Raw genomic sequence first — 24592 nt, forward strand, 5'->3', positions numbered from 1 at the left:
GTCAGTAATAGTCTCATATCCTTATATGGAGTCAGACGGTACCTAGACTTATTGTGGTGAACTCTTTGTAATGTACAGACATATCATATTACTATCTTGTGCACCAGGAGCTGGTATAGTGTTAGAGGTCAATTGTACTTCAAAAACAAAGAAACTCTTAGAAAAAAAGATCAGACTGGTAGTGACCAAAGGCAGGAGGTTGGAAAGGGGGAATTGGAGGAACGTAGTCAAAAGATACAGACTTCCACTTACAAATACTAGGGATGTAATGTACAACATGATAAATGTAATTAATGCAGCTGTATGTCATTTATGAAAGTTAAGAGATTAAGTTCCAAAAGTTCTTATCATAAGGAATTTTTTTTCTATTTTGTTTTTATATGAGATAATACTTGTTCACTAAACTTGTGGTACTCATATCATGATATATGTAAGTCAAGTTATTGTGCTGTACACCTGAAACTTACACTGTTTGGTGTGTCAATTATATTTCCATAAAACTGGAAAGAAAAAAATTTTACACACTTTATTGCTAAAAAATACAAAACAACATCTGACAATGCAGAGTTGCCACAAACCTTCAATTTGTAAAATAAAAAAAAAAATGCAGTATCTGCAAAAATGTGGTATCTGCAAAATGTGGTAAAGTGAAGTATAAAGTGTGCCTTCAGTTTCATAAAAAAGCAAAATAAAAAAAATCTTGATTTGGGCCAGGATAGCAGTCTGCCTTCTGCATCAGGTTTTTCTGGGTTTTTTTTTTTTTTTTTTTTTTTGGCTTGTTTCCTTGAAGTCTTCATGAATCACAGGCCACCACAAATGTTATCCATTACTTGGAAGTAGCCATCTTTCTTCTTGTAAATAAACTTTTTTTTTTTCTTTTTAGCAACAGCATTAGAAAAGAAAGGCAGAGCTGCTGTTCTCTGGTGTTCTGTGAGCAGCAGCCATGTGATAGAAACCCAGAAGGAACTGGGCGTTGTGAGCATCCCTAGACCCACATAGCCTCATCGTTAAGAAAGGCGGTTTGGATGGAAATACATTCGCAGCGGTAGTGTTTAGGTCGATTAAAAAGGATGATTCCACTATCGAATAGTCACTATTGATTGGTATTTGATTCTTGCTGGATGAAAAGACACCATCTCGGAGGGGATTTTATAGGAGACTCTAATCTTTATCCCTCCTTTCTTGAATACATCATCTACATTAATAATGTTAGCTGGCAGGAGGTCTGTTGGAGCTTCAGCTCTGCCGTTTTTGTGGTGTGATGAAGCTAGGATTCCATCCAGAGGCCAAGCAGATCCTCTAGAAAGTTTCTTGCTCATTTCTTTCCCTTTTGAAGATTAGTAATTGTTGGTGCTCTTTGTGTTCATCTTGGGTGATGACAGACGGCATGAATTCCATTAAATGTAAAGTTTTCATCTCACTTTTTTTATTTAGGAGGAAACCTATGAGTCCTGTTGATCTTGGAAAAATATTTATGGATTCTTTCCAATTTATGTAGGGACCCAGGAAATTAAATATTTATGACATACCTACAGGCGACTAACATCCTGCTAGGTACTGCAAAATGCACACCCATTTTGCTTCATGTGAGGCCTCTACTGAGCATTGAGAACACCCAGGCGAGTGAGATGCAAATAGTCCAAGATTTACCATGTTTTACATCAAATTCCAAATTAGAAAGTAGGTCCTGGCAAGGAGATTATAAGTGTCCATCTCGTAATAGTGTGGCTTACCGAGCAGAGAATGTTCCAGGAATCATCTGGCGTTGCTGCAGCCATCCCTGTTAAGAGGCCAGCTGCCTCAGGCGGCCAGGCAAATATCTTTTAAATCTTCCGTCTGTTCCTGATGCTCCAGACACACAAAAGACATTAGAGGAACAGCATAAATATTAACATCACAAACCCAATTCCAAAACACGCAGATGTAGAAAGTGACTGAAGAAGGAAAGCTACAATGTTAAGCCTTTCCTGTCACAGACAGAGATCAGTCTCCTGCCTCTGGTTTAGAAAACAAACGCAGATATGCTTTAAAAAACAAAAAAACCCAGACAATTCCCAAACCAAAGCTTCAAGTATAAGCACGTAGAGTTACAAGTAAGGGAAGCATTCGATCATTCATTCTGTAGCCTTCTGTTGAGAAGAAGCCAACATCACAAAGCATCCATCGAGGCCCTGTATAAAGGCTAGGATTTCAGAAGTTAGGGTCCTACCAGGCGTCTTTACTCATTGTGGTTTATGTTAATCATCCAAATTGAAAACAATACCAGTAAAACTGCAAGTTCAAAATAAAATCACAAGGTAGAGAGAGAGTTGATTGCACACCAGTGGAGGCACAAAAGTTCCTATGGCAAGGGTGGCATGTTTCTCCCTGCTCTGCGCTGCAACCTTTGAATCCCAGCACTGCTCCTCTTGCAGGAGCCGAACCCGCCCCAGCCCCACCTGTCAGTGTGTGTCCCCCCACCTCCTCCCCCTGCCTTCCCCTGCAGTGACCTTCCACAGAGCGGCTACCATCATCCCCACTGTTTTTTGAGCAAGGCCATCTTTGTCAGAAGACAAGACGCGGGCTCCAACCACTTCCTTTTGCATCTTACTTCAAAATTGTAGAACAGATAAACAAGATTAAACTGTATAGCACAGGGAATCACAGAGGAAAAAATGTGATAATGAGTGTGTATATGTCTATGTATGACTGAAAAATTTTGCTGAACACTAGAATTTGACACAACATTGTAAGATGATTATAAATCAATAAAAAATGTTTAATTAATAAATAAATGCCAAACTATGTTAAGAGATGGGAATGTTTTCCTGAGAAGACAAAAAGAATGCTCTGAGCTATTCAGTGAGCAGGAATAGTTCCTTGGGCCCCTAGCTTGCTTTCTCCTGGACTGTGGACTCTCATTTCAGTCCACCTCTTGGCTGCCGGGCTGATGACATGTTCTTGGTGATGCTGTGAAAATCGCCACTATGATTGATGATTGCATGTTCCTTGAGAGCCGCACAGGAATCCGAGAGGACCCTGTTTCTGTGGTCAGCTTGTATTTCACTTTGTGGTCGGGCCCCACCCTCCTTCCACCTTGCCCTCCCTCTCTCTTTCCTTCCTTGTCTAGACAAACAGTGCCATCTCTGATGTGAAAATTATCATGTAAAATGGTGATTTGCTGTTGCTCTCCCTGGAAAATCCAACCTGGTGTTAGCATTCTTTTTTGTCTGAATCACATTGCTGTAATCTAATTGGAAGAATGACTTCCTCGTAGTGAGAAAAGGAAGAAAGAAACTGAATCAGATGCTTAAAAGTCATTGCCATCATCTGATTCTAAAATATGGGCTTTAATCTTTGTTTACTTTTATGCATATCAGTCCAACAAGAGCTGTTCAGAATTATTAGTGACACATAACAAAAAATAGTGCTGTTTTTATTGGCCAGTCATGTGCTAAATTTACATCAATGTTTTGAGAGTCAGTGGTGAAGTAAATGTAACCAAAATCAATAGATTCTGTTTTAGTATTGATTCCTTTTTCCGATTGGTCATTCTTTATGTACTCCAAAGCAGCGGTTAGAAGGCTTTTTCTATAAAGGGCCAGATAGTAAGTATTTTAGGCTTTGCTTGGTTAAGTGGTCTCTGTTACATCTACTGAACCCTGTATTGTGTGAGGGTGGCCAAAGATATACAGGAACAACTGGGTTTGGCTAGTTCAAATAAAACTGTATTTTTTGAATGCTGAAAATTGAATTCCATATAATTTTAACATCACAAAATACCCTTTTCTAACCATTAAAAATGTAAAGATCATTCTTAGCTCGAAGACCATGCAGAAGTAGGCAGTAGACCACATTTTTCTGATGCTGTTTTAAGGCTTTGGTGGAATAGCCAAACGAAACATGTTCAGTTTCACTTCTTCATGTTCTGGGAGAAAGCAATGATGTCCTGGTACTATCAAATGAATAGAAAATTACTACTGCCTATTGAGTGAGATTCTAAGCTTTACCTAGAATCACGTACTCTAGTCAATTGATGAAAATGTTGAATAGTTGTTGAAAGAGATAAGGCATGCCACGTGCGCTAAGCAGAATAAAACCTCCATCTGCTCAGGCTGCCAGACCACAGCGCTGCAGCCTGGGTGGCTTGTGGATAGCAGAAACTGATTACTCATATCTTGGGAGACTGGATGTCTGAGATCAGGGTGCCAGCATGGCCGGGGAGGTTGCAGACTTCCCACTGTATCTTCATATGGTGGAAGGGGCTGGGGGTTCTGTGGGATCTCATTTATAAGAGCCCTAATCCCATTTATGGGGATTCCATCCTCATGACCTAACTGCTATGCAAAGGCCCCATCTGCTGATACCACCACCTTTGGGGGTTAGGATTTCAACATAGGAATTCTAGGGGGATATAAACGTTCAGACACAGCAACCTCTAAAAATGGTAATTCTTTACTTCTTCAGCAGCTGTTCATCAGGCACCACTGCATGCTCGGCCCAGGCTAGGAGTACAGCAGTGGCCATGGCAGTCTGCAGCTTTTGGGAACTTTTTATTTAGCTGATACTTGAGCATATTCTGTGATGAGTCAACACATCTGAAGCAGATTGTATGGCCTGTGTGATGGCTCTGGCTCGAAAGTCACACGTGGAGATGTTTGGAAGACAAGCTACTGTGAGACCTCTCAATTCCTGCCCAGTGGCATTTCTGATTTCAAGTGTCCATCTTTGGTAGTCCCTGAGGACAGAGGTAGAGCTTCCGGTTTTTCAACTTGGAGGCCAAGGCTGCAGTGTCACCCACGGCATCTTTTCTTTCAGGTGCATGCTCCGGGTCCTGGACTCGTTCGGCACAGAGCCAGAGTTCAACCACGCTAACTATGCCCAGTCGAAAGGCCACAAGACCCCCTGGGGCAAGTGGAATCTGAACCCACAGCAGTTTTACACCATGTTCCGTGAGTATTCGGGTCTCACCTCTCCTTACCAGAACACCACCAGAGATAAACGGGGAAAGAAATGAGGCGGCTGTGTATTTGTTGGGTTGCTAATCCCACGGCTTTCTGCTATAGAAATGTGTGCTGTGGGACCATTTTCTTGGGAATAACTGAATTTTTTTAATTGATATTGTAGGGCGATGTGAGCATTTTGTGAAAAGCCTTAAAAATGTTCTGCAGAAAAATGTTTCACTATGAAGTCTCACTGGAAGCCATTTAGGAAAGGACTTTGGGTCAACTTTGATTTTTTTTTTTTCCCCACAGAATTTACTGTTTATTAAACAAAGCAAGGGAAACAAAGGGCTTCTCCCTTCAAAATCTCTTCTATTTAAGATAGCTTATAATCAAGAAAAGAAACACAAATGCAAGAAATAATGTGCAGGTAGGAAAGCCCCACAGATACTGTTTGGGGTCCACCTGATGATTGATGAGGAATGAGGTCTTTGGCTCCCATCCTTTTTCCAAGTAATTAAGCCTTCATTATTTAAGCATCAAACGTATCAGGAAAAAGATTTAGCCTCTTCAGAATGGAATGGCTGAAAACTCTATTTCATACCTTACTGACTTCTTAAACCCTGGGCCCAGAATGCAGTCGCCCCTTCTCTTGCTCACGTGGTACCGTTTTCCGACAGCGGTGGTTATTTCGCAGAATGATGTAGTGGACATACCAAAAGATGAATTCACTGGCCCCAACTATAGCCTTTCAGCATTTTTCTGTTTGTGTAAAGTTCCTTTCCCGCCTTCGCCGTTTCTCGCTGCTGCCATCCGTTAACCTGCCTGTAGCTTCAGTTGATTTATGATTAGCTCAGGGCTGTGAAGCCAGGTACCAAATGTGATAGCATTCGTGCCAAAAATGAATTTATTGTTTACGTCCATAGACCTTGGCGATTCCCCTTGATGAGGTGAATTCCTGTTCTGGGAATGAAAGGTTCCATGAGTTAAGCAGTTTATTTGGATGCTCAGAGTGTGGACTTCAGTTTTCTTATATTAATGGGATCAGTTGAATTCAGAGATTTCCATCCTAGAACTGGTATCTGAGATGTGAATCTGTTTGCTGAGTTAAGACCCCAGGCCCCCCTGCCCTGCCTTTTCCCCGCATGGTGGCCCCTTCCCATCACATCCCCTGAAGGTAACCTTTTCTTAGGTTCACTGAATCCAGCAGCAAACACATGGGACTAATCCTTGAGTGTGAAGTGTGAGAAGGGAGAATTAAGGAGGGTTATGGCAGAGAGAGGAGTGATTTTTAAAACTTGCTCACATTGAGATCTTTGTTGTGGCACAGAGAGGTTTGTAAGAGTGTGCATCGTAAACATTGTTACTGTTCCCGGAGTTCTGTCTCTGTCATCTGCTGTTGGAGCCTGTCCTGGGGCACAGCTTGGGGGATGATACGTGGCGTGGTGGTGGGCAGGTGGCCAGTCACTTGGCGAGGCATGGCCGGAGTTACCTTTGGATCGACACTGCTGTGTCACTTTGAAAGGCTGGGATTACATGACACAAAATAACCTAAGAGGTGACTTGGGTCTTACGTGATGTGAAATGAAATATTGGCTGTGTCCCAGATGGCCAGAACTGCTGGAATGACGCGGTATACGTGTCCCTCCATGGATGGTGTTTCCCTGTATCCAAGGACTAGAAATAGGAGGCTCTTCCAGAAAGAAAGAAATTCTTTTAGAATGTCGGAATTCAAAGTCTCAAAAAAACCTATTTTATTCTCCATGAATGGAGGATTTCAGCAGTGTTGGTTGATTGAACTGAAATCAATTCACTGCTTAAAATGTTAACTAAAGATGGAAAAATAGGTTAATTCTTATTAACCTGGGAAGGAGATAGTTTCTTAAATGAGTCAGAATTCATCAGGAATCAGGGATTGGGGAGGGAGGGGGTGAGAGAATGGATATATTTGACTGATTTTTTTTTAAAAAAGAAGATAAGAATCTGTATGGCCAAAAATGACATCATCAAAAACTAACACCGTAGCAAATTCTGTTGCAGAGGATTAATATCACAGTGTATCAAGAGCTTCTAAAACATGAGTAGAAAAAGCCCCACAATCCAATAGGAAAATGTGCAGAAGCAGAGCAGAGGAGAAAGAAATGTATTGCCCCAAATGAATGAAAGCATGTAAGATGTTAAAGCATGTTAAGCATGTTCACGGTAAGAGAAATGAGTTTTAAAACCCGAGATGCCATGGCCCACCTATCCAATGGGTGAAAGTCTGAAAGCTGGCTGGCTCTGCTGTTCCCTGGGTGAGACCCAGGGACACGGTGAGAATGCCGCCTGGCCCTGCCCCTGTGGGAGGGCGTATGTCACCAGCTCGCACCGGTACCTATCCCTCTGTCCCTTGACTGAGCAGATGGTCTCTAGGAATCTGTCCCAAAGATAAGTGAGCAAAAATCAGATGTGGCATGTGCACAGGGCTGTTTATTGTAGCTCTGTTTGTACCGGGAAAAGGCCGGAAATGACCCAGAGGTTCCTAACAGGGGACTGAGTGACTAATATGGTCCATTAATGTAACTGAATTGGTGTAACAATTGGTGTAACTGTGCAAAGGGCTGACGGAAGACTCCACTGTCTGGAGGGAGTTGTCTAGGATACATTAAGTGATAGAAACCCAAGTCCAGGGCGGTATGTGGAGTCACTTGCTTCTGTATAAGGAGGGGGTGGGGTGGTGTATATGTTGCTGTAGATGAATGTGTTCGTGTTTTCAAAAAAAAAAAAATGAAGAATAAATCGCAGGCTAATAAAAATGATTATCATTTGGAGGAGGGGTTGCAGTGACAGGGATAGAAAATAGACTTTATTTTGATTTTGGAACCATCCAAGTGGTTTATGTAATTTAAAAAGAAAAATCCAAAAGCAAATATTTGCTGAAGATTGAAAAAGAGATTGAAAAAAATGAAACAAACAAATGTAGTGATAAATCAGGCTGGTGCTAATCTCTCATACAGGTAAAACAATTATTTCAAGTGACTTTAAAGCACAGTCTATGGACCGTACATTTGTAGTAAGGAATATTTAGGTTGTTATTTGAAACTGTGGCAGGTATACTGTAGGAACCAAATTTGTAATACACAAGAAGAGGGGAGTACTTAAAGAATTTTTAAAAAGATTTTAATATTCAGCTTGAAAAGGAAGTATTAATATAAACTTATAGTTTCTCTTTAAAAAAGAAATTTATCCTAACTCTGCACTTTGAAAAAAATCAAAAGTAAAGACAACCCAGTAGCAATGAATATTCTTAACACTCAGATTGAGATTCCCTAAACACCTTTCCCACTAAAGGAATCTCCTCCTAGAATAAACAGGTGATTCCAGGTCTAGGGCAGGAAATGTTGAAGACAGGACATCTTGTCCTACCAGAAAGCAAGGAAGCTAAGGAAGAGCCCTGGAGGGGAGTCAGAAAGACACAGGAGCCAAAGATGGGGCAGTTTGAGCATCAAAAAGAATAATGACCACAGTTGTTATTCAAACCAATGGAAAATAATCCATGAGTCCAGAATGATACTCCGAGCAAGAAGAACCCACAAAAATCAATTGATCACCTTTGCAAGTTGCTAGGACCTCGTGCCTTTACTCTGAGAAGTAAAGGGGAAGAATCCAGCTCTGCTCCTGCCTTTCTAGGACAAACTGTATCTGAAGATAATCAAACAGTTGATGAGGGAACGTTGTTAATTATGGAGAAATCACAGCTAATAAATGCAAAAGGAATGAAAAATTAGAAAAATCAGCATTTTATAACTCCTAATGAGACAGTGGAGTGGAGCAAGGCGGGGATCATCAGTGGCTGTGAAATCCATCAAGTATGCGGCTGATGGAAAACTTCCTCCTGGCTGAGGCTGTCTTGAATGGAGGAAATACAGAAATGAAGCAGTTTGAGAGCTTCATCCTGTTGAGACGTGGCTGGGCTGGAGAATTTGCCGCAGGAAACGGTGATTCCCCACCCTGCTTCCCAGAGCCTTTCCCCAGAGAACTTGGGTACATTCCTGAAAGAGGGTCTCTTCCTTCCCACGTGATAAAGGGGCCAGGTCCAGTCTCACCCGCTCATTCCTGCAAAGTCTTCCATTCCCTCACCCTTTGGACAAATGTGGCTATTCTAACGGTCAGAAGGGGAAGACCATTCCTTTGAGTGTAAGGTGAAAATGTCAAACGTTTGTGTCTTGTTAATTTTTTAAAATGAAACTGACCTGTGGTGCTTAATACATGGGCTGATAGTAATCACTGCATAACTGATGTGTAATAGGCACATGGACTGCGGGAGTACTTAGAGTGTTTTCTCCTGAAGGGATGCACAATGCAAGGTTTGGAGATCGCAGAAATAAAGGGTTGTACTTGTAGAATCAAGTCGTTGTCAAGTCCTGCTGTCTTATCCTGGGATAGTGTTCTGGCAGGTGTGGAGGGCAGGAAGAGGATGAGGGAAGGCTGGTCAGAAAGGGTCCAGCAGGATGATAAGGGAAGAGAAAAATGCACTGTTGCTGAAGCATCTTTAGGAGCAGGGAAACAACAGCGATGCCCCGGACCAGAATGCGTGTGCTCGTGACTATTCAGAGTGCGCGTCTCACTTTAAGGCTGCTTCTGTTTCTCCTCTAGCTCATTTCCTCTCTACGTTGGTGGAGTTTCTGCCAGTTGAATAGCATGGTTTTTCTTTATTGTTTTGCCCCAGATCTCAGAATTTCACTAGAACCACCCTCTTTGTACATTCTGTTTGCAGGTGGACATTTTCGTATGTGTCAGTGTCGACTATTCCCAGCACCTTCCTAAGCAGCTTCTGTAGGGACCAACTGAGTGGTCAGGTGACACTAAGACACTAAGATCTTTGAGTGATGGTTTTTTCCAGGAAGGAGCTGAGAAGTGGGTTTCTTCCTCCCTCAGGACGGGTCTCTGGTTCTTGCTTTCACCTCTTGTCCATTACTTGAGTGTGGCTTCTGAGCTAGGCACTGAGACCCTCCTCCTGCGCCAGAGCCAGCTCTTGAAAACTCAGGCTGGCCAAACTATTCCTCCTTAAAGACCACGGTGTCTTCCCTTCGCCCATGGGGTCAGATCCAAAGTCCAGAGCAAAGTATTGAAGGCCCGTGGCTCTTGGGCCCCCGCCTTCTCTCCCCCCACCACATCCCTCTCCTGCCCTGACCGGAGCCTGCTGGTCTCTGAAGGTGCCACCGATTTCTAGTGCTTAACAGGTGGTCTGATCGTAATTCTTACATAATCGACGTATAATGTGTACGTAGACCACGGGTGTACTTACTCCTCACCACCTTTGCGTCCTTCAAATCACCCTGACAGCAAGATTTTATTTTTTTCCTTGAAGTCTCTATTTAAATAAATGACTTCCTCCGTCTTTCCAGCCAAATTTTTTTAAAATAAATAAATAACTGTATTACAAAATTAGGGAATGCCTCCCCCTACAGGAAAAGGCCCCCAGACCCTAAAGTGAGCGTAATTATCTTTTTCAGGGGTACATTTTTACATAGTTGTAATAACATACGTACTAAAATTCTGTGTCTGCTTTTTTTCCCACTTCATATATCAAAAATTGTTTCAAGGTTCTACCTCTAAAACCATTGTTTCCAAGGCTGTTTTATAGTCTCTTGAGTGGACTTTGTATTTGTTTGGAGCGGCTTTGGCTATTTGTTGCTGCCAATTAATTGTTGCTTTTTCTGGGCTCGTCAGGGACTTGGTTTGACCCTGCGTTTAGGCACTCTAACCGTCAGCGGCCCAGGGTCTGCTGTGTGTATCCAACTTCTTCTAAACTCCTGAAGGCATTTGCTTTTCTCTCTCTCAGTCCCTTACAAGGTGCATCATACCGCAGCGAGTGAGTGAAAGGCATCTGCCTCCACAGAAACATCAGATAGAGAGGACATTTGCCTTTACCGTTTACAGGGGAAACTAAAACCCTGAAGTTGCTGTCTTGCACCTTGAGTGACCCTGTATTTGGTTAGTCCTAATTACCTGCATGACCTCCTCTTGCACAACTTCACCCAGCTTCCGGAAAAACAGTGGTAAGACATCTTTATCTGACTGAGTTTTTTCTTCTCTTGCCCTGGGGCCTGTGGCTGAGAGTAGCAGTAGAGATCGCCAGATTCCTCATTCCTGGTTTCAGGAAAGCTGCGTCTCAGGCTTACATTTACCTCCTGTCGTTGGAAAGTTTCCATAACGTTGAATGCTCTACTTAGCAACCTCACTATTCAGATCACAGCCATAGAATATTTCCTGCTCTCTAGGCAGAGTCTGTTTGTACTGGTTTATTTTTAATCAAGTAATTTTTGAGTACTTTTGAGAATTTGCCTTCTGAGTGCTCACACGTGGAGCTATACTCAAGGCTGGGGGATGTGCAGTGCTTCTTGGTACATGTGGAAATTTGGGATCTGTAATGGAGTCGAGCAAGAACACACTGGGGGTTCTGGAGGTGTTAGTTTAAAGCCTCATCCTTTCACCTCCAGCCCCTTTCCTTTTGTTCTGGCCCCTGCTAGCCTCTTGGGTGTGGTCCTGCCTCCTCTTGGCTTTGTCTCCCAGGCTGCCAGGTTGTCTCTGACCCCTGGGCCATTGCATGTGCTGTTCCTTTGTCTGGAAGCCCCACCCCTCATTTCCCCACCACCCACTGCTCACCCTTCCGGGAGGTGTCCTGTCCTCTGGAAAGCCTTCCCTCCTGGAGACCGCGCTCCAGCTCTGTGGTTCTCCCAGCCCCGGTGTCCCAGCTGGAATCCCAATTCGTGGTCTCTATGGGCGTGAGTGCTGCTGAGTCCTCAGTACCTGGAGTCATAACATCACCAGTGATAAATATTTGTTGAATTAATGAATAAAGAACAAATAGACCCAACTACAAAATGAAAATATAAGTCACATCATGACACTCCTGTGCTCACAATGACGCTGCCTCTTGCTTTAGAGAAAGGTGAGTTATCCAGTAGCCTCGAGCCCCTGTGTGGTCTGGCCCTGCCACCTTCCTGGCCTCATCTCTCACTACATGTCTTCTTGCTCACTAATCTCTAGCCCCTTACTGTTTTTTGGATGAGCCAGGCACACTCCTACCCCAGGACCTTTGCATTGGTTGTTCTGTCTTCCAGAACATTCTTCCCATAGATTCCCATATCCCCTCCTTCAGGTTTTTAACTCATATATTACTTCACTGAGACTAACCCTGACCTCCAGCCCCTTTTTAAATGTACCTCCTTTTTCCCCCAATTTCTTACACCGTTCCCCTGCTTTCTTTTCTCTGTAACTGTATGACTACACAGCATTTATGCTTCACTCTCTTTCATTTATTTTCCTTTTTTTCTCCCCTGGAATCTGAGGATAATATTCATACGGGTTTTGTCTTTTCTGTTCGTTGCTGAGACTCTAACACCCTAAAGAATGCCTGTTTTCAGTTCATGCAACAGTGTAGGAAAGGGTAAGAAGTGTACAAATCTAAGATTCCAGAAGCTTCTTGAGGCCAGTGCCTTCGTGTTACTCTCCCTTGTCTTCCCACGGAGTTTATTCACAGGGTGGGGTTTTCAAGAGTTGCTCATTTCATAGCAATTGTTGCCACTGACATTCTAACTCTTTGAATTTCTCCAAGGACGTGGAGTTTGCTGCCATGTTGATCTGCATGATCAGATTGAAATAGTGGTTTGTAGACCAGAAATTTGGCCTGACAAAACAGAAATTTTAGAAATGAGCCAAATTCCCTTTCATGCAAATGATAAACGTGTAGGCTTCAGCTAAGGATCTCCTGCTTCCATGTACGACTTTATTCTTAGGGCCTGCCCAGCAAAGGAGCTATTTGTGATTCAAACTGCCTTTCTGGCCTTTCACTTGGATAAGGAGGCCTCTTGCCTTTTACTTCTGTGCAGACCAGCGAGTCACAAGATCTGCTTGCATTTCCTTCAGACTGAGTCTCAGCCTTCAGGAGTGATGTTCTTCTAAGGATTCCATTCCCTCCTAATTGCTTTTTGACACTTGAAAAATGTACTCTGGTGTGCCTTCTGTCAGCAGTGAAGACGCTTATCTTTCCAACTCAACTGTACATAGTAGTTTCCCCAGCCTCCTGTCTCTCAGAGATCCTAGCATCACCACCATTTAGGGGAGAAAAACCCAACTTTGATGAAATTTGAAGCATAACATCACTATGTACCATTTTTAAAATCAGATTACTTCTCGTGTGATGTAACTATTTTTCAGTAGAGCTTTTCCCCCATCTTGTCGGTTTCACCATTGTGAGAATCAGCATCAGCTTTATGAATGCCATGAGTGACAGCAGCCAATCTTCTTCCCCGCTTTGTTACAAAATGTTTCAAATATTAAAAAAAAAAAAAAAGTGAAGGAAAGGTAAAGTAGAAAGCCAGAGCCTGGGCCCCACAATTAACAGTTTGCTTCGTGTGTTTTATGACTCTCAGTCCATATGTCTGTCTTCTCTCCATCCATCAATCCAAGTTTCCTTTTATGCATAAAAGAACACTCAGCCCTCGGGTGTCTCAGCATGACATTGTTAACTGGGGTTCAGTATTGGTCACCACACCAGCTGTGTTTACCTATCTTTTTTAATAGACAACACCGAATTATTTTATTTTAGTTATTTACTATCTTTCTTCATGGCTGAGTATAATCTCAATGTTTATCTCTGCTTGTCGTGTTCACTGGTAGATCCTTAATTCCTTAGCTGTTGCCTACCTGATAGTAAGTGCTCGGTAAATGTGCTGAATGTTGAATGAATGATGATATTTAGAGACCTGTATGTTAGAATTTTAAAAGCCTATATCCCTGGTTGGTTTCCCTTCTTCCCAACATCTACTTTGTGACCTCGATAAAAAGATATGTTCTCTTATCTATTTAATAAATATTTATTGAATATGTGTAATATACCAGGCCTGAGCCAGGTTCTAGGATGGCGTAGTGAGACACCTTAGCTAATGATGACTCCCGCGAAGGATGGGCTTTGATTTGGGGGCTTGTGTGCAAAGAATTTGATGCCAGAAGCAGTTTGGACATGGCCTCTGCCACCCAGTACCTACAAAGTCAGTCACACTCGTCAATTAAGCATTCATCATTGACTTAATCAAGTCTGCATTAAAAAAATATTTTCTCAATTCCTGCTGTGCTCTGGGCTCTGAGGAGTCAGAGACGCACAAAACATGGCTCAGTCCTCAAGGAGCAAGTAATCATGCAAGGAGAGCGTAATGTGCGGCACGGGCTCTGGCTCTTCATGGTCTACGAGAGTAGAGGAAGGTTTCTTATTTCAGACTCAGGGAGTTAGGGGACCCTTCAACTGGGAAGTGATGGAGCTGAGACTGAAAGGGAGAGGAAATGATAGACATGCCAGACATACACCAGCATGAGATAAGATGGGAAAACGTGGCATTCAAAACCCCAAATAGGTCGTCATGGAATAGAGGTATCGGGGGAAGGGAGACCTGGAGTGATAGGTCCACTCACCCTGCTTCACCCTGAAGTAAGTGCAGCTTTTCGGCAGGGAAGTCCCCTAGTCACATACTTGTCTCAGACAACACCTTGTCAGTTAACACAGAGGACGGATCGGAGTTAGAGGGTAGGGAGGAAGGGGCAAGGCTAGAGGTGTGGAGACTACTTGGAAATCCACTGCAGATTTGACAAGGATGCAGTGTTACATAATATTCGTTGATTTAGATAGTCAAGAATTGGAAACATCCTCAGTGTTTTGCGGTAGGTTGTAATAGATGGGATTTCTGTCAAATTGGCTTGTTCTTTGGTCATTTGTTGGCTCTTGTCACTGGGAATTGTTGAAAACGGCTTCAGGCAGATCTGGACTCAGGGCTCAGAGGATATCTTTACTCTCTCCATATCTCAGCTTTGCACGTTTCTGGATTGGCGTCATTCTCCAGCAGGCTGTCCTCACGTGGGCACGCAAATGACATTTGCAGCACTAGACTTCTGCCCTGCCAACTTAGTAACTGTAGCAGAAGGATGGTGACTCCAAAAGTAGCTCCAACTAGTCACGGAGCTACTGTGATTCGCAGAACTTGGATCATAAACCCGTCTGTCAGCTGAGCCTTGGTCAGATAGAGTCTTCTGGGGGATGTGCCCATCCTTGGAGGCATGGGAAGTGAGGGAGACGGGGTCAGGACTGGCACCAGTTCCAGCCACCTGAATGGAACAGAATTGCCTGGTCGCTGTGGGAAGGGCAGTTAGTGCAGCAAAGCGATGCTGGCCGACCAGAGCCATGGGCATCCCACCTGATGAGGGGAGTTGAGGCACTGCAGTATTGCGCTGCCTTAACAAGCAGCGATGGGCTTTGGGTACTAACCCAGAGAGATACCAGTAGCACACTGTGTAAGTGAAAGAAGAAGTTCACAAAAGAACAGGTACAGGAGGATCCAATTTTGGTTTGAGGATAAAAAAAAGATCCATAAATCTAGAAAAAAAGGAGCTTAATCATGGTTATTTCTAGGTGGTAAGTTGATGGTAACATCCTTCTTTCCTTGTATCTTTCTGTACTGTCAGAAAAAATTATACACTGAGAATTTCTGTTATAACCAGGGAAACCAGTAAAACCGTTTCTATTTAAAGAAAAGAAAACCTTACGTATTGAAGTTTTTACAAGACTTTATGAGGTCAGAACTAGGAAGGGTGAAGAGGAGAGGGAGTTGATGGATTTTGAGAAGCTGACATCCCCAGGACTCAGTGATTGGCTGTGAGGTGGGGGAGGGAACCCAGGGCTGGCTCTGCCCGTGGTCACCCGGTGACATGGGGGTACCCAACACTGCAGGGCCAGCTGTGGTTAAAGGCTGGCAGACAGCCTGTAAGAATGAATTTTGTACGAGTCTGAGATGTTTAGGACTGAGTGGTTGAAAAAAAAATCAGACTTAAGAGATTTATGCAGTTGAAAGAAGGGTCAATTTGACATGATAAAAATTTTGAGTTGTGTTCCGAAAGAGAACATGATTACTGCTTAGTAAAGATAGTCTATACCTCACTTATCAAGGGAGGGCAGAAACTCATCCTTGTGTTGTAATTCCTCAGTCCCTAGCTTCTAAGCCTAGTCTGTAGAAAGAGTGCTCTAAAAATGTCTGTCATTGAATTAAAGATTCCAGCTAAACTAATAGTAATTCTTAAAAGAAGTCATCACAGTAATCTGCTCAGGAAACTCATCAAACTGATTCGTAATCATTTGTAAATGGGTGCTTTTCTTGTGCATAAAAGAATGATTTTCTTAATAAGAAAAAAATGTCCTAAATTATTTAAAGGTCATCATTGTTTAGCAAATCCCTTCCAGTTTATAGCACGTAAAAATATCAGCTTGGTCCCACATACATATAAGTTGCTCTAGAAACTAAGGAAATACTCCATATATTATAGATATATGTATATTATGTAATTATATATTATTAAATATTATAATATATGATATTTTATATAATTATAATACAGTGCTATTAAATATTATATATTATAATAATTATATTTATATATATTATATAGGACTTTCTTGTGTATTTTGGTCTACCTTATAACATTATTTTCCTCTGAAGCATATTTACCACTACGATTCTCAGAGTCCAGAAAGTAAAATATTTGGACTCTGAAGTTGCGTATTAGAATGCTTTAAGGAGCTTGGGCTCTGGAAACAGCTGGTCTGACTCTGAATCCCCACATTTGCCGTTTCCTGGCATGTAAACTTGAGTAGTTTAAGTAATTTGCTCTGTGTTCTTATCTGTACAATCATGTTCTGTGGTGTCATGAAGGTGTAATGAAATGGCTGCTATAAAGCACTCAGCACACAGAACACAAGTATCACCTTTTTTTTTTTTTTCCTTTGGAATCATACTTTTTACCTCCTTGGATGGAGTGATTTCCAAAAGTACCAGATTTCCTGTGTCTCATTGCTGATGGAATTTCTTTGATTGGCCTGGAAAAGTAAATACCTTCTCTTTGAAACCGGCTGAAGTCTGGGTGCCCATCTGAAGGCCTGCTGAAAGACAGAGCCTGGCCTGAGGGTCGATCTCCACATCAGCTGATATGTGTGGCTTTTGCTTTATTATAAGCAACTTTAGGAATGCTTGTGCTGAGACCAGAGCTTGGGTGGGGATGTCACCAAACAGGCACCCAGCTGCTGGCTGGCTCCTTGGAGGCATCGCACATCTGAATCACCTGTCCGGCCAGTCTCAGCTGAGCAGCCTCTCGTTTTGCAGACACTCAGTGTCCTGTGACAGGTTCACGGTGGCCTGGGAGAGAACATGGAGGGTCTGCCCGGTGCTGGTGAAACGTGGCAGTGCCATTTGTCAGTGCTAACTGGATCTCTCCTGAAGTTTCACCTGAGCTTCTTAAACTGCACCTGCCAGTCGTCAGTCCCCAAGTTAAGACCTGCAGATTGGAGAGAGGAGTTGAAAGAAAGTGTGTGGATGAAAACTTAGAGGAGAGCTTATATGTGTAATTCATTCTTCATACAGTGTCCAAGTCGATTTAGTACCAAATTATAGTCATAAAATGATATAAGCGCAGCATTCCGCACAAGTTTTTTGAGTAAATTATTTACTTCCCCTCTCTTTCACTGTTCAAGCCATGGGGAACCTTTTATACAAAAATAGAAACATATGAGTTCTTTTCTTTTTGGGTTTTGACGATCACTTTATTTTTCCAACCTATTAAGATGCTGTAGATGCTAGATTATTTCATTTTTTAAGAAGGGCCCACCTAGAGACTAGATAACCGAACTGCAGGAGCAAATACCCAAAGCGTGGAGCTTTCATCACCGCGAAAGTTTTCTGAAAATAAAAAACCCACGATCTCAAAGTTTAAAGTGTCAGATTCTATTTCAGAATTTTTACAATTAACCCAAAGTCTCATACAAAGGGATGCTTTAAGCGGCCTTCTCAACATTTCAGATGCAGGCAGGTTCTCTTCCCCTCCCCGATGCTTTTTCCAATCCCCTCCTGCCAGCTCCTCACAAAGGGAAAAAAAGCAACCATTGCCTCTTGTTGGCAGTGGAATGTATTCAGTAATTTACTTCCCAGCCAACTACAGCCATGGCCATTGCCTCTGGGCACTTGTTCAAAAACGCAGAAATGAAATAACAGATTGGCCAGACTGCACACAACTCCCCAGTCACAACGCTATTATCTCCTCGTTCTGCCACCCCCATTAGGCTGTGGCCTGGTAGACCGGATGGTGATGAGGACTATTTATGCAGCTCATTCCTGTCCTCGGTTCAGGGCTCCCTGACCTCTCCTGTTCATCTTCCTGTGGGTCCCTGAAGGGGCCAGGACCTTGAGATTCCCTAGAGCATCTTAAAGGGCTGCTCTGCCCACTTCCCACCCGGGAGAGGCTGCTGAGGGCTGAGGACACAGAAACAAGACAAAGGAGCCACCTTTTTCCATTTGTCCGTGCCCCACCTGTGAATGAGCAGTGTGGGAGAAACGCTGTATGGGTTTTACTGAATATCGAGTAGTTCTCCATTGAAGTTATTTTTAACTGTTCTATTCAGGTCAGTGTCAAACCCAGCAGTTGCTTCACTTCATATTGTGGCCCCTCCTCTGCAGGGGCATCTCCTGCGAAGCAGATTTCTCTGGACAGGTGACTGTATGGGAGGGGAGGGTCTCTGGCTCACCAAGAGAGCCTTGTTTTCTGACGGCTGCCTTCTGATGACATTACTTTGCAAGACTGTAGACAAAGGAGACAAAAGTTTGAGGAGGGTGTGGGGTTGCTTTCTCCCTTGGTCAAAGTGTTAGAGACGTTTTGGAACTCAGATGATGAGTGGTCCAGAGAGCACCTTTTCTCTTCCGGAATAGTCTCTCCTGGAGACCAGACGTGATTCTTTGTGGTGGTTGGCTTTTGTGGGGTGATTCACGTCCCAGTGAACTTCATCTTTTCTCCTGTCTTAGTCCCATCCATCCATTCAGTACGGCACCAGAATCACATCTTCCATGAGTGAGTGATTCTTAGAGAAGGTGCAGGGTTGGGGTGATGTTACTTTGTTTTGCCCCCAAATCCACTTTGACCCACCTGGAGGGGGAACACGACTCAAGTCAGATGAGACCGTGTGGGGCCCAGTGGAGAACTACTGATGCAGCCCTGCTCCCTGTGGATTTTGGGCCACCAGCTGGTAAAACCTAGTGAGGACATTTTTGTCAGGAGGCAGTAGCCTTGCACTGAAGATGCCGGAAGGAAGGGAGGGCCCAGCTGAATGGCTTTTAAACAGAGGTACTCTCCACTGGAAACAGCAGGATCTGGTTCAGGGTTGGCTTTGGGTTAATCCATCTTGGGAAGGATTCTTCTCCTATGAAGGTTTCTGCTGGGGCCGTGTGGGAGCTGGCACCCCCAGTTAAGAAAGAGCATTAAAATGAAAACATTTAATTATGTGCAAGATGGCTTGTATTAAATTTGTTATTACTGTTGTTTCTTCTGGCTGATTCAATCCTAACCGCCCTGTCCCTTCCTCTCCACATCAGCTCATACCCCAGACAACAGCTTCCTGGGATTCGTGGTTGAGCAGCACCTGAACTCCAGCGACATCCACCACATTAACGAAATCAAAAGGCAGAACCAGTCCCTGGTGTATGGCAAAGTGGATAGCTTCTGGAAGGTGAGTCACCCTGTGTGTCTCTCTCTCTGAAAAGAAGCTCGTTTGGGTAATTTAATTTAACTTTGATCTGGAGAGTAATCAAGCCAAGTGCCCACGGCTTAATGGGGTCTGCTTAGAAGTAAACAAGGGTAGGCAGGGATTGGGCCAGTCAGCGCCTGGGTGTCTCATAAAGGCTATACCTGTACAGAGGCTGCACAGCAGAGCCCCTTACTCTGTGCCCATTGGAAGTGACATGTTACAGCTTCTCTCTCATCCTGTGCTTACTTCCGGAAGCCAGGGCCCCACAGGGGCTGGAGGCCTTTCTGGAACAAGGCATTGCACAGAGGGACTCTTTGCCAAGTGACTCATTTCCTCTGCCTTCTGTTAAATGGTTTGTAAAGGTAGACAGCTCCCTTTGCCCGGGGAGGGCAGTGGCCCTCACATTCTCTTGGCTGTGATCAGTCCTGTGGTCAGTACTCGCAGTGGTCGGTACTCAACTCACCAGGAAAGAAAGATGCCTGCCTGGGCTGACCACAGCACTTTGACTGGGGACATCTTGGACGAAGCAACATTCTTGGCCCTGGGCCAAGGCCAAGGTTTGCATTAAAGCATTGGACCATCAGGCCCTGGAGGGCCTCTTGGTCCTCCTGGATGATTTCCAGGACACATCTAGGGAAGGTCCAACAAAAGAGGAACCCAATTGGGGTGTGACCTGTTGACATGACATGCAAATCAAATCTGCCTTCATATGCAAATGTTGTGATGTTTTTGGAGGATGTGTTTGTATGAGATGAAATGGTCTCCAGGACTTCAAAAAATGTGCCTCTTCTCAAACATTAAAGTTAATTACTTCCTGGAATGATCAAGAACTGTGGTCTCATGTTTCCATGTCACCTTTGCGAAGGCAATTAGAAATCTGACCGCTGAGGGTGCACAAGCAATGAGCAGGTAAAGAATCCCCTGCTTTTGGTTTTCTGACCCCGGGTTCAGAAAAGGGAAGGCAGTGTCACCCCATCGTCAGTTCTAGAATGCTAATTATGCGGCAGGGACCACACATCAGCCTATTTCCAGGGAAGCTGATTTATTTCCAGATAACTGTCTTTGCTTTAAAAAAAGAATAAAACAGCTAGAACTCTGTCCTAATTTAGTACAGTGGTTTTCCACTGAGGACAGTTTCATTTCCCCAGGGGACATCTGGCAATGTCTGGGGACAGTTTTGGTTGTCACAACTGAGGGGAGGTAGCCCTCACATCTAGTGGGTAGAGATCAGGGATGTGCTAGACATCTGACCCTGCAGAGGGCAGTCCCACGACAAAGAAGTATCCAGCACAAAATGTCAGTGGTACCGAGGCTGGTAATAAGATTTATTTTCTAATTTGTTATTCCACGTTTTCTCTCAAGTAAAATAAAATCAGTCGGGATGATAAATTGTTATTTAAGATGTTCCCATGAGTTGATACGTCTTGGCTTCTTTTGTGTCGAAATCTACCCTGTGTGAATAGAGCATTTTTCGGTTGATGTTCAGGCTGCCGTGGTTGGAAAGGGCACATTGGGCGTTCTCATTCTCAGATCCGTTGTCGCATCAAGTGAATGGATCAAGGCACTGGTTTTAGGAAGACATGGGCTCCTAAAAAAAAAAAAAAAAAAAAAAAAATCAACATAGCTCCCTTCTCCCCCAGTACCTGCTCTAAAAAGTAGTTTCCATGTCTTCGTAGACTTGACCTTGAAATTATACAATTTTGTCTTGGAACAAGGTGTAACTTGTTCCTAGGTAGAAATTTTTCAGTTTCCCTGGGAAAACAAACTGATAAATTGGTTCTGAAAGCTTTTAGGTCACCGTTTTTTGGTCAGAGTAATACTCCACTAAAAGGATGATTTCCTTGATGCCAGTCAGAATCCCAAAAGTGTCAACCACATTGGCCCAAGTGAGTTGGGGTGTGATGTGGAAATCCCTCTGAAACTAGGCAGGTGACCTGACCTGCGTGCTGGGCGTCACCCAGATGTTACAAAAGACTGAGCAGCGTTGTGTCTCTTAGAATTCGTTTGAGTACCAAAAAACTAGGGTGTTCCATTTTAATACACTGTTATTACCCAGCATTCTTTGATGAGAAAGGACCCCAAAGATGTAAAAGGTGGTGAAGTTTTCACATAAATTCGGGACATCGTTTCAGACTTAGGAACATAGCAAAGTATGTGAGAGTTGAGTTTCTTTTCCTAAAACTTCCCCATCCCGCAGTACCTAGCAGATGTGCGCGGAAAACAGGTGCCCCTTTAAGTGTGATGTTTCCAGGGTCGCAGTCAGCACCGACTTCAGCTGGCAGGACCAGGATGCTTTGTGTATTGATTTTCCCATCCGTTGCCCCTTTCTCTCCCCTCACCCGACCTCCTTTGCCTCAGACATCTTTGGGTAGGGGAGCAACACCATCAGCCCTGGGAGGGTTAGGATTGCCATGAGGGCGTGTGGGTGGGCATGGTTTTGGACCAGATGAATTGGGAGGTCCTCTCTCATCCTCAGACTCTAGAAATTCTGAAGATAGCTGCCGTGCTATCACTGCAACTCCATGTCCTCCCCCAACTCTTGAGGGAGTCCCACCTGCAGAGACACGTGGATGGGGAAGGCCACCCCATGAGCCCTCCACCCTTGGCCGGTTGGTTCAGGAGGTTGTCCTCCAACCCAAGGCAGTCCAGCTCACATCCGTGATGCTGGCTCAGAAAGCCAAGCTGGATCAATGGAATTCTTCACTTGGCATTGCGAAACAGAGTGGCAGTGAGCCATGGGGACAGAAATCAAAAGGATGTGTCCAGAGTTGTAATGAAGCCATGGCAGAAGCCTTCCAGGAGCCCAGGGATGAGGAAGCAGGATTGATCTGGAAAGGGAGGTGGCTCTGTCGAGAGAATGATGGAGCTGAGCTACAGGGAGGAGAGGTGCCACCATGAGAGATGTGGGGTGCTTTGGAGGGGCTAGATAGGAGTGCAGACAGACAGACAGACAGACAGAAACCCTCCATGCAACCTGGAGAGAAAGGAAAAGCAGCTGCTGGAGTCCCCGGAAACATTCTTGTTCCGAATCATACATCCCTTTATCACACTCTGTTCCCTTGCAGTATCCTGAGTTATTTCTGTTCCTTGTAGTCATGTGAAGGATGTCTTCTGAAATATGTCTTCCTTGCTTTCCAAATGCCTACTAAGAAATACAGTCTGTTAGACATACGGGCTCAGCAGGAAAGGGCTATCTCTTCAACTCCTCCCATCAGCCCCTAGTTCATGGGCGAGGTACCCTGTGGTCTTGTCCTGATGTCGTAATACACAGTGGAGAGGTGCCTGGGAGAGAGGACCTTGCTGTCTGACTCCAGAATCCCAAAGATGCCAATTTGAGAAGTATCATGGCCCAAGACCCTTAGTATCAACCAAGACTGTGTACAGTCTAATCTCAAATACAAATCTCTTTCTTAGCCTAAGAGCCCAGCATTCTAGGTTCTTGACAGTGTGGTCATTGGCGTCAGCTAACACGTGTGCCTGTAAGAAGAGCTCTGTCCACTGTGGCCGAATTCAAAGTCCTTTAGCAGCCTATTGCCTCAATTCATCAGGGAATGAAAATTTAAGACAATTTGGTAAAAATAAGAGATTTTGAAAATTAGCATTAGAAATGAAAATTAATTGGAATCTTGCTAAACTGTACTATTTATTTCCATGTTCCTTTAAAAATCATATCCCGAGCACAACTGAATCTTCTGTGGATTCAGCATATTTATGGTCCCACCGTGATGTTCTTGATACTCCTTGATACACAATTGCAGCCAAAGTAAATGTCCTAAAGAGCTTGCTCTGAGCCCCTCCAGGGAATAAGCGTAGCCTCCGGACCGCAAGCTGGGGTTCACACATTAGCCTGCGGTTCGCCAGCCTGAGAGGTAATTAACTGCTCTGAGCCTTACATGGCTGACCTGTGACACGGGAGCAGTAACAGCTACCGTGTAGAGCAGGGCTTCTCAGCCTTAGTGGTACGTGTGAGACACTTGGGGTCTTGGTAGAAAATGCTGGTGCTGACCCAGACCATCTGGGGCGGGGCCGAGACCCTGCATTTCTCACAAGCACCTGGATGATGCTGGGGGTGCTGTTGATCAAAGCACAGGCCTCGGGATCTCTGGGGTCCTGTAGAGTGCTTGGCCCTGAGTCGCTGGCAGATCAGTGAATAAATAATTCCTTTTTCCTCTTTACTTTTGCCTTCCTGCTACTCCTGTCAGACTGCCAGCTCTCGTGTGACTTTTTATCACTGGTAGTGCCTGATTCCAGTCACCTGCCAGGCTCCCTCCCCATGAAGCACATTTGGAGACGTTGCTACTGCTGGTCTCTGGTGCCTGGCCCCTTAGAGAGGGGCACATCTGGTCCACAGTGGCCTCTGAGAGGAGGCGAGAGGCCCAGTGTCTTCTTCCTCATCACCTGCTGTCTTAGCTTGTACAGTCGGCGTAGTGGTCAGGAACGCAGGCTCGGCGCCAGATGGCTGGGCTCAAGTCCTGCCTGTCCCGCCTCTGCCTGATCTGGGGCAAGTTGCTCAACTTCACAGGGCCTCGTTTTTCATGGGGGTGACGATCATTCAGTCTCTGTAGTGCTTAAATGGGGTAATATATGCGAAGTGTTTAGAAAACGGCCTGGCACAGAGTAAGTCTAAACGTTTGCTGCTGTCATAAATGTCATTATTGGGATCAGATAGGAAACAGAGTTGATAGGGATGTGAGATTGGGGGCAGGGGGTATGGCGGGTGGCAGGGTAGAGCCTGTGGGAAACTGGCAAACAAGCCTGTTCAAAGATGCTCAGGTTCCAATTTTTGAACTATGTTAGTGGTTGGCAAACTCTGACTCAGGGGCCAAATCTGCTTTTGTAAATGAAGTTTTATTGGCACACAGCCACACCTGGGTTGGTTGTGACAACCAACATCCATTGTCTGGGGCTGCTTTTGCTCGAAAGTGGCCTAATTGTATAGCTGTGACAGGCACTGTATGACCAGCAAAGCCTGAAATTTGTATTTTCTGGACCTTGACGGAAAAACTTTACTTACCCTTGAACTCCACCACATCCCACGTAAACCAGGTCCCTCTTGGAGGGCACCTTTGGCCGACAG

The 24592-nt window shown here is 44.2% G+C and overlaps 1 protein-coding gene across 7 annotated transcripts in view; it reads left to right on the plus strand.

The window, feature by feature from the left end:
* The window catches only part of MGAT5 (alpha-1,6-mannosylglycoprotein 6-beta-N-acetylglucosaminyltransferase), a 333558-nt gene that overhangs the window by 224928 nt on the left and 84038 nt on the right, over nucleotides 1-24592 (plus strand). For all 7 annotated transcript variants that reach the window (XM_074363551.1, XM_074363550.1, XM_074363548.1 and 4 more), the window contains 2 exons: nucleotides 4798-4931; nucleotides 19364-19497. In XM_074363551.1, coding sequence (XP_074219652.1) covers nucleotides 4798-4931; nucleotides 19364-19497 — 268 coding nt within the window. The remainder of the gene's footprint in view (nucleotides 1-4797; nucleotides 4932-19363; nucleotides 19498-24592) is intronic.

Source organism: Camelus bactrianus, chromosome 5, assembly GCF_048773025.1.
Source record: "Camelus bactrianus isolate YW-2024 breed Bactrian camel chromosome 5, ASM4877302v1, whole genome shotgun sequence".
NCBI lineage: Eukaryota > Metazoa > Chordata > Mammalia > Artiodactyla > Camelidae > Camelus > Camelus bactrianus.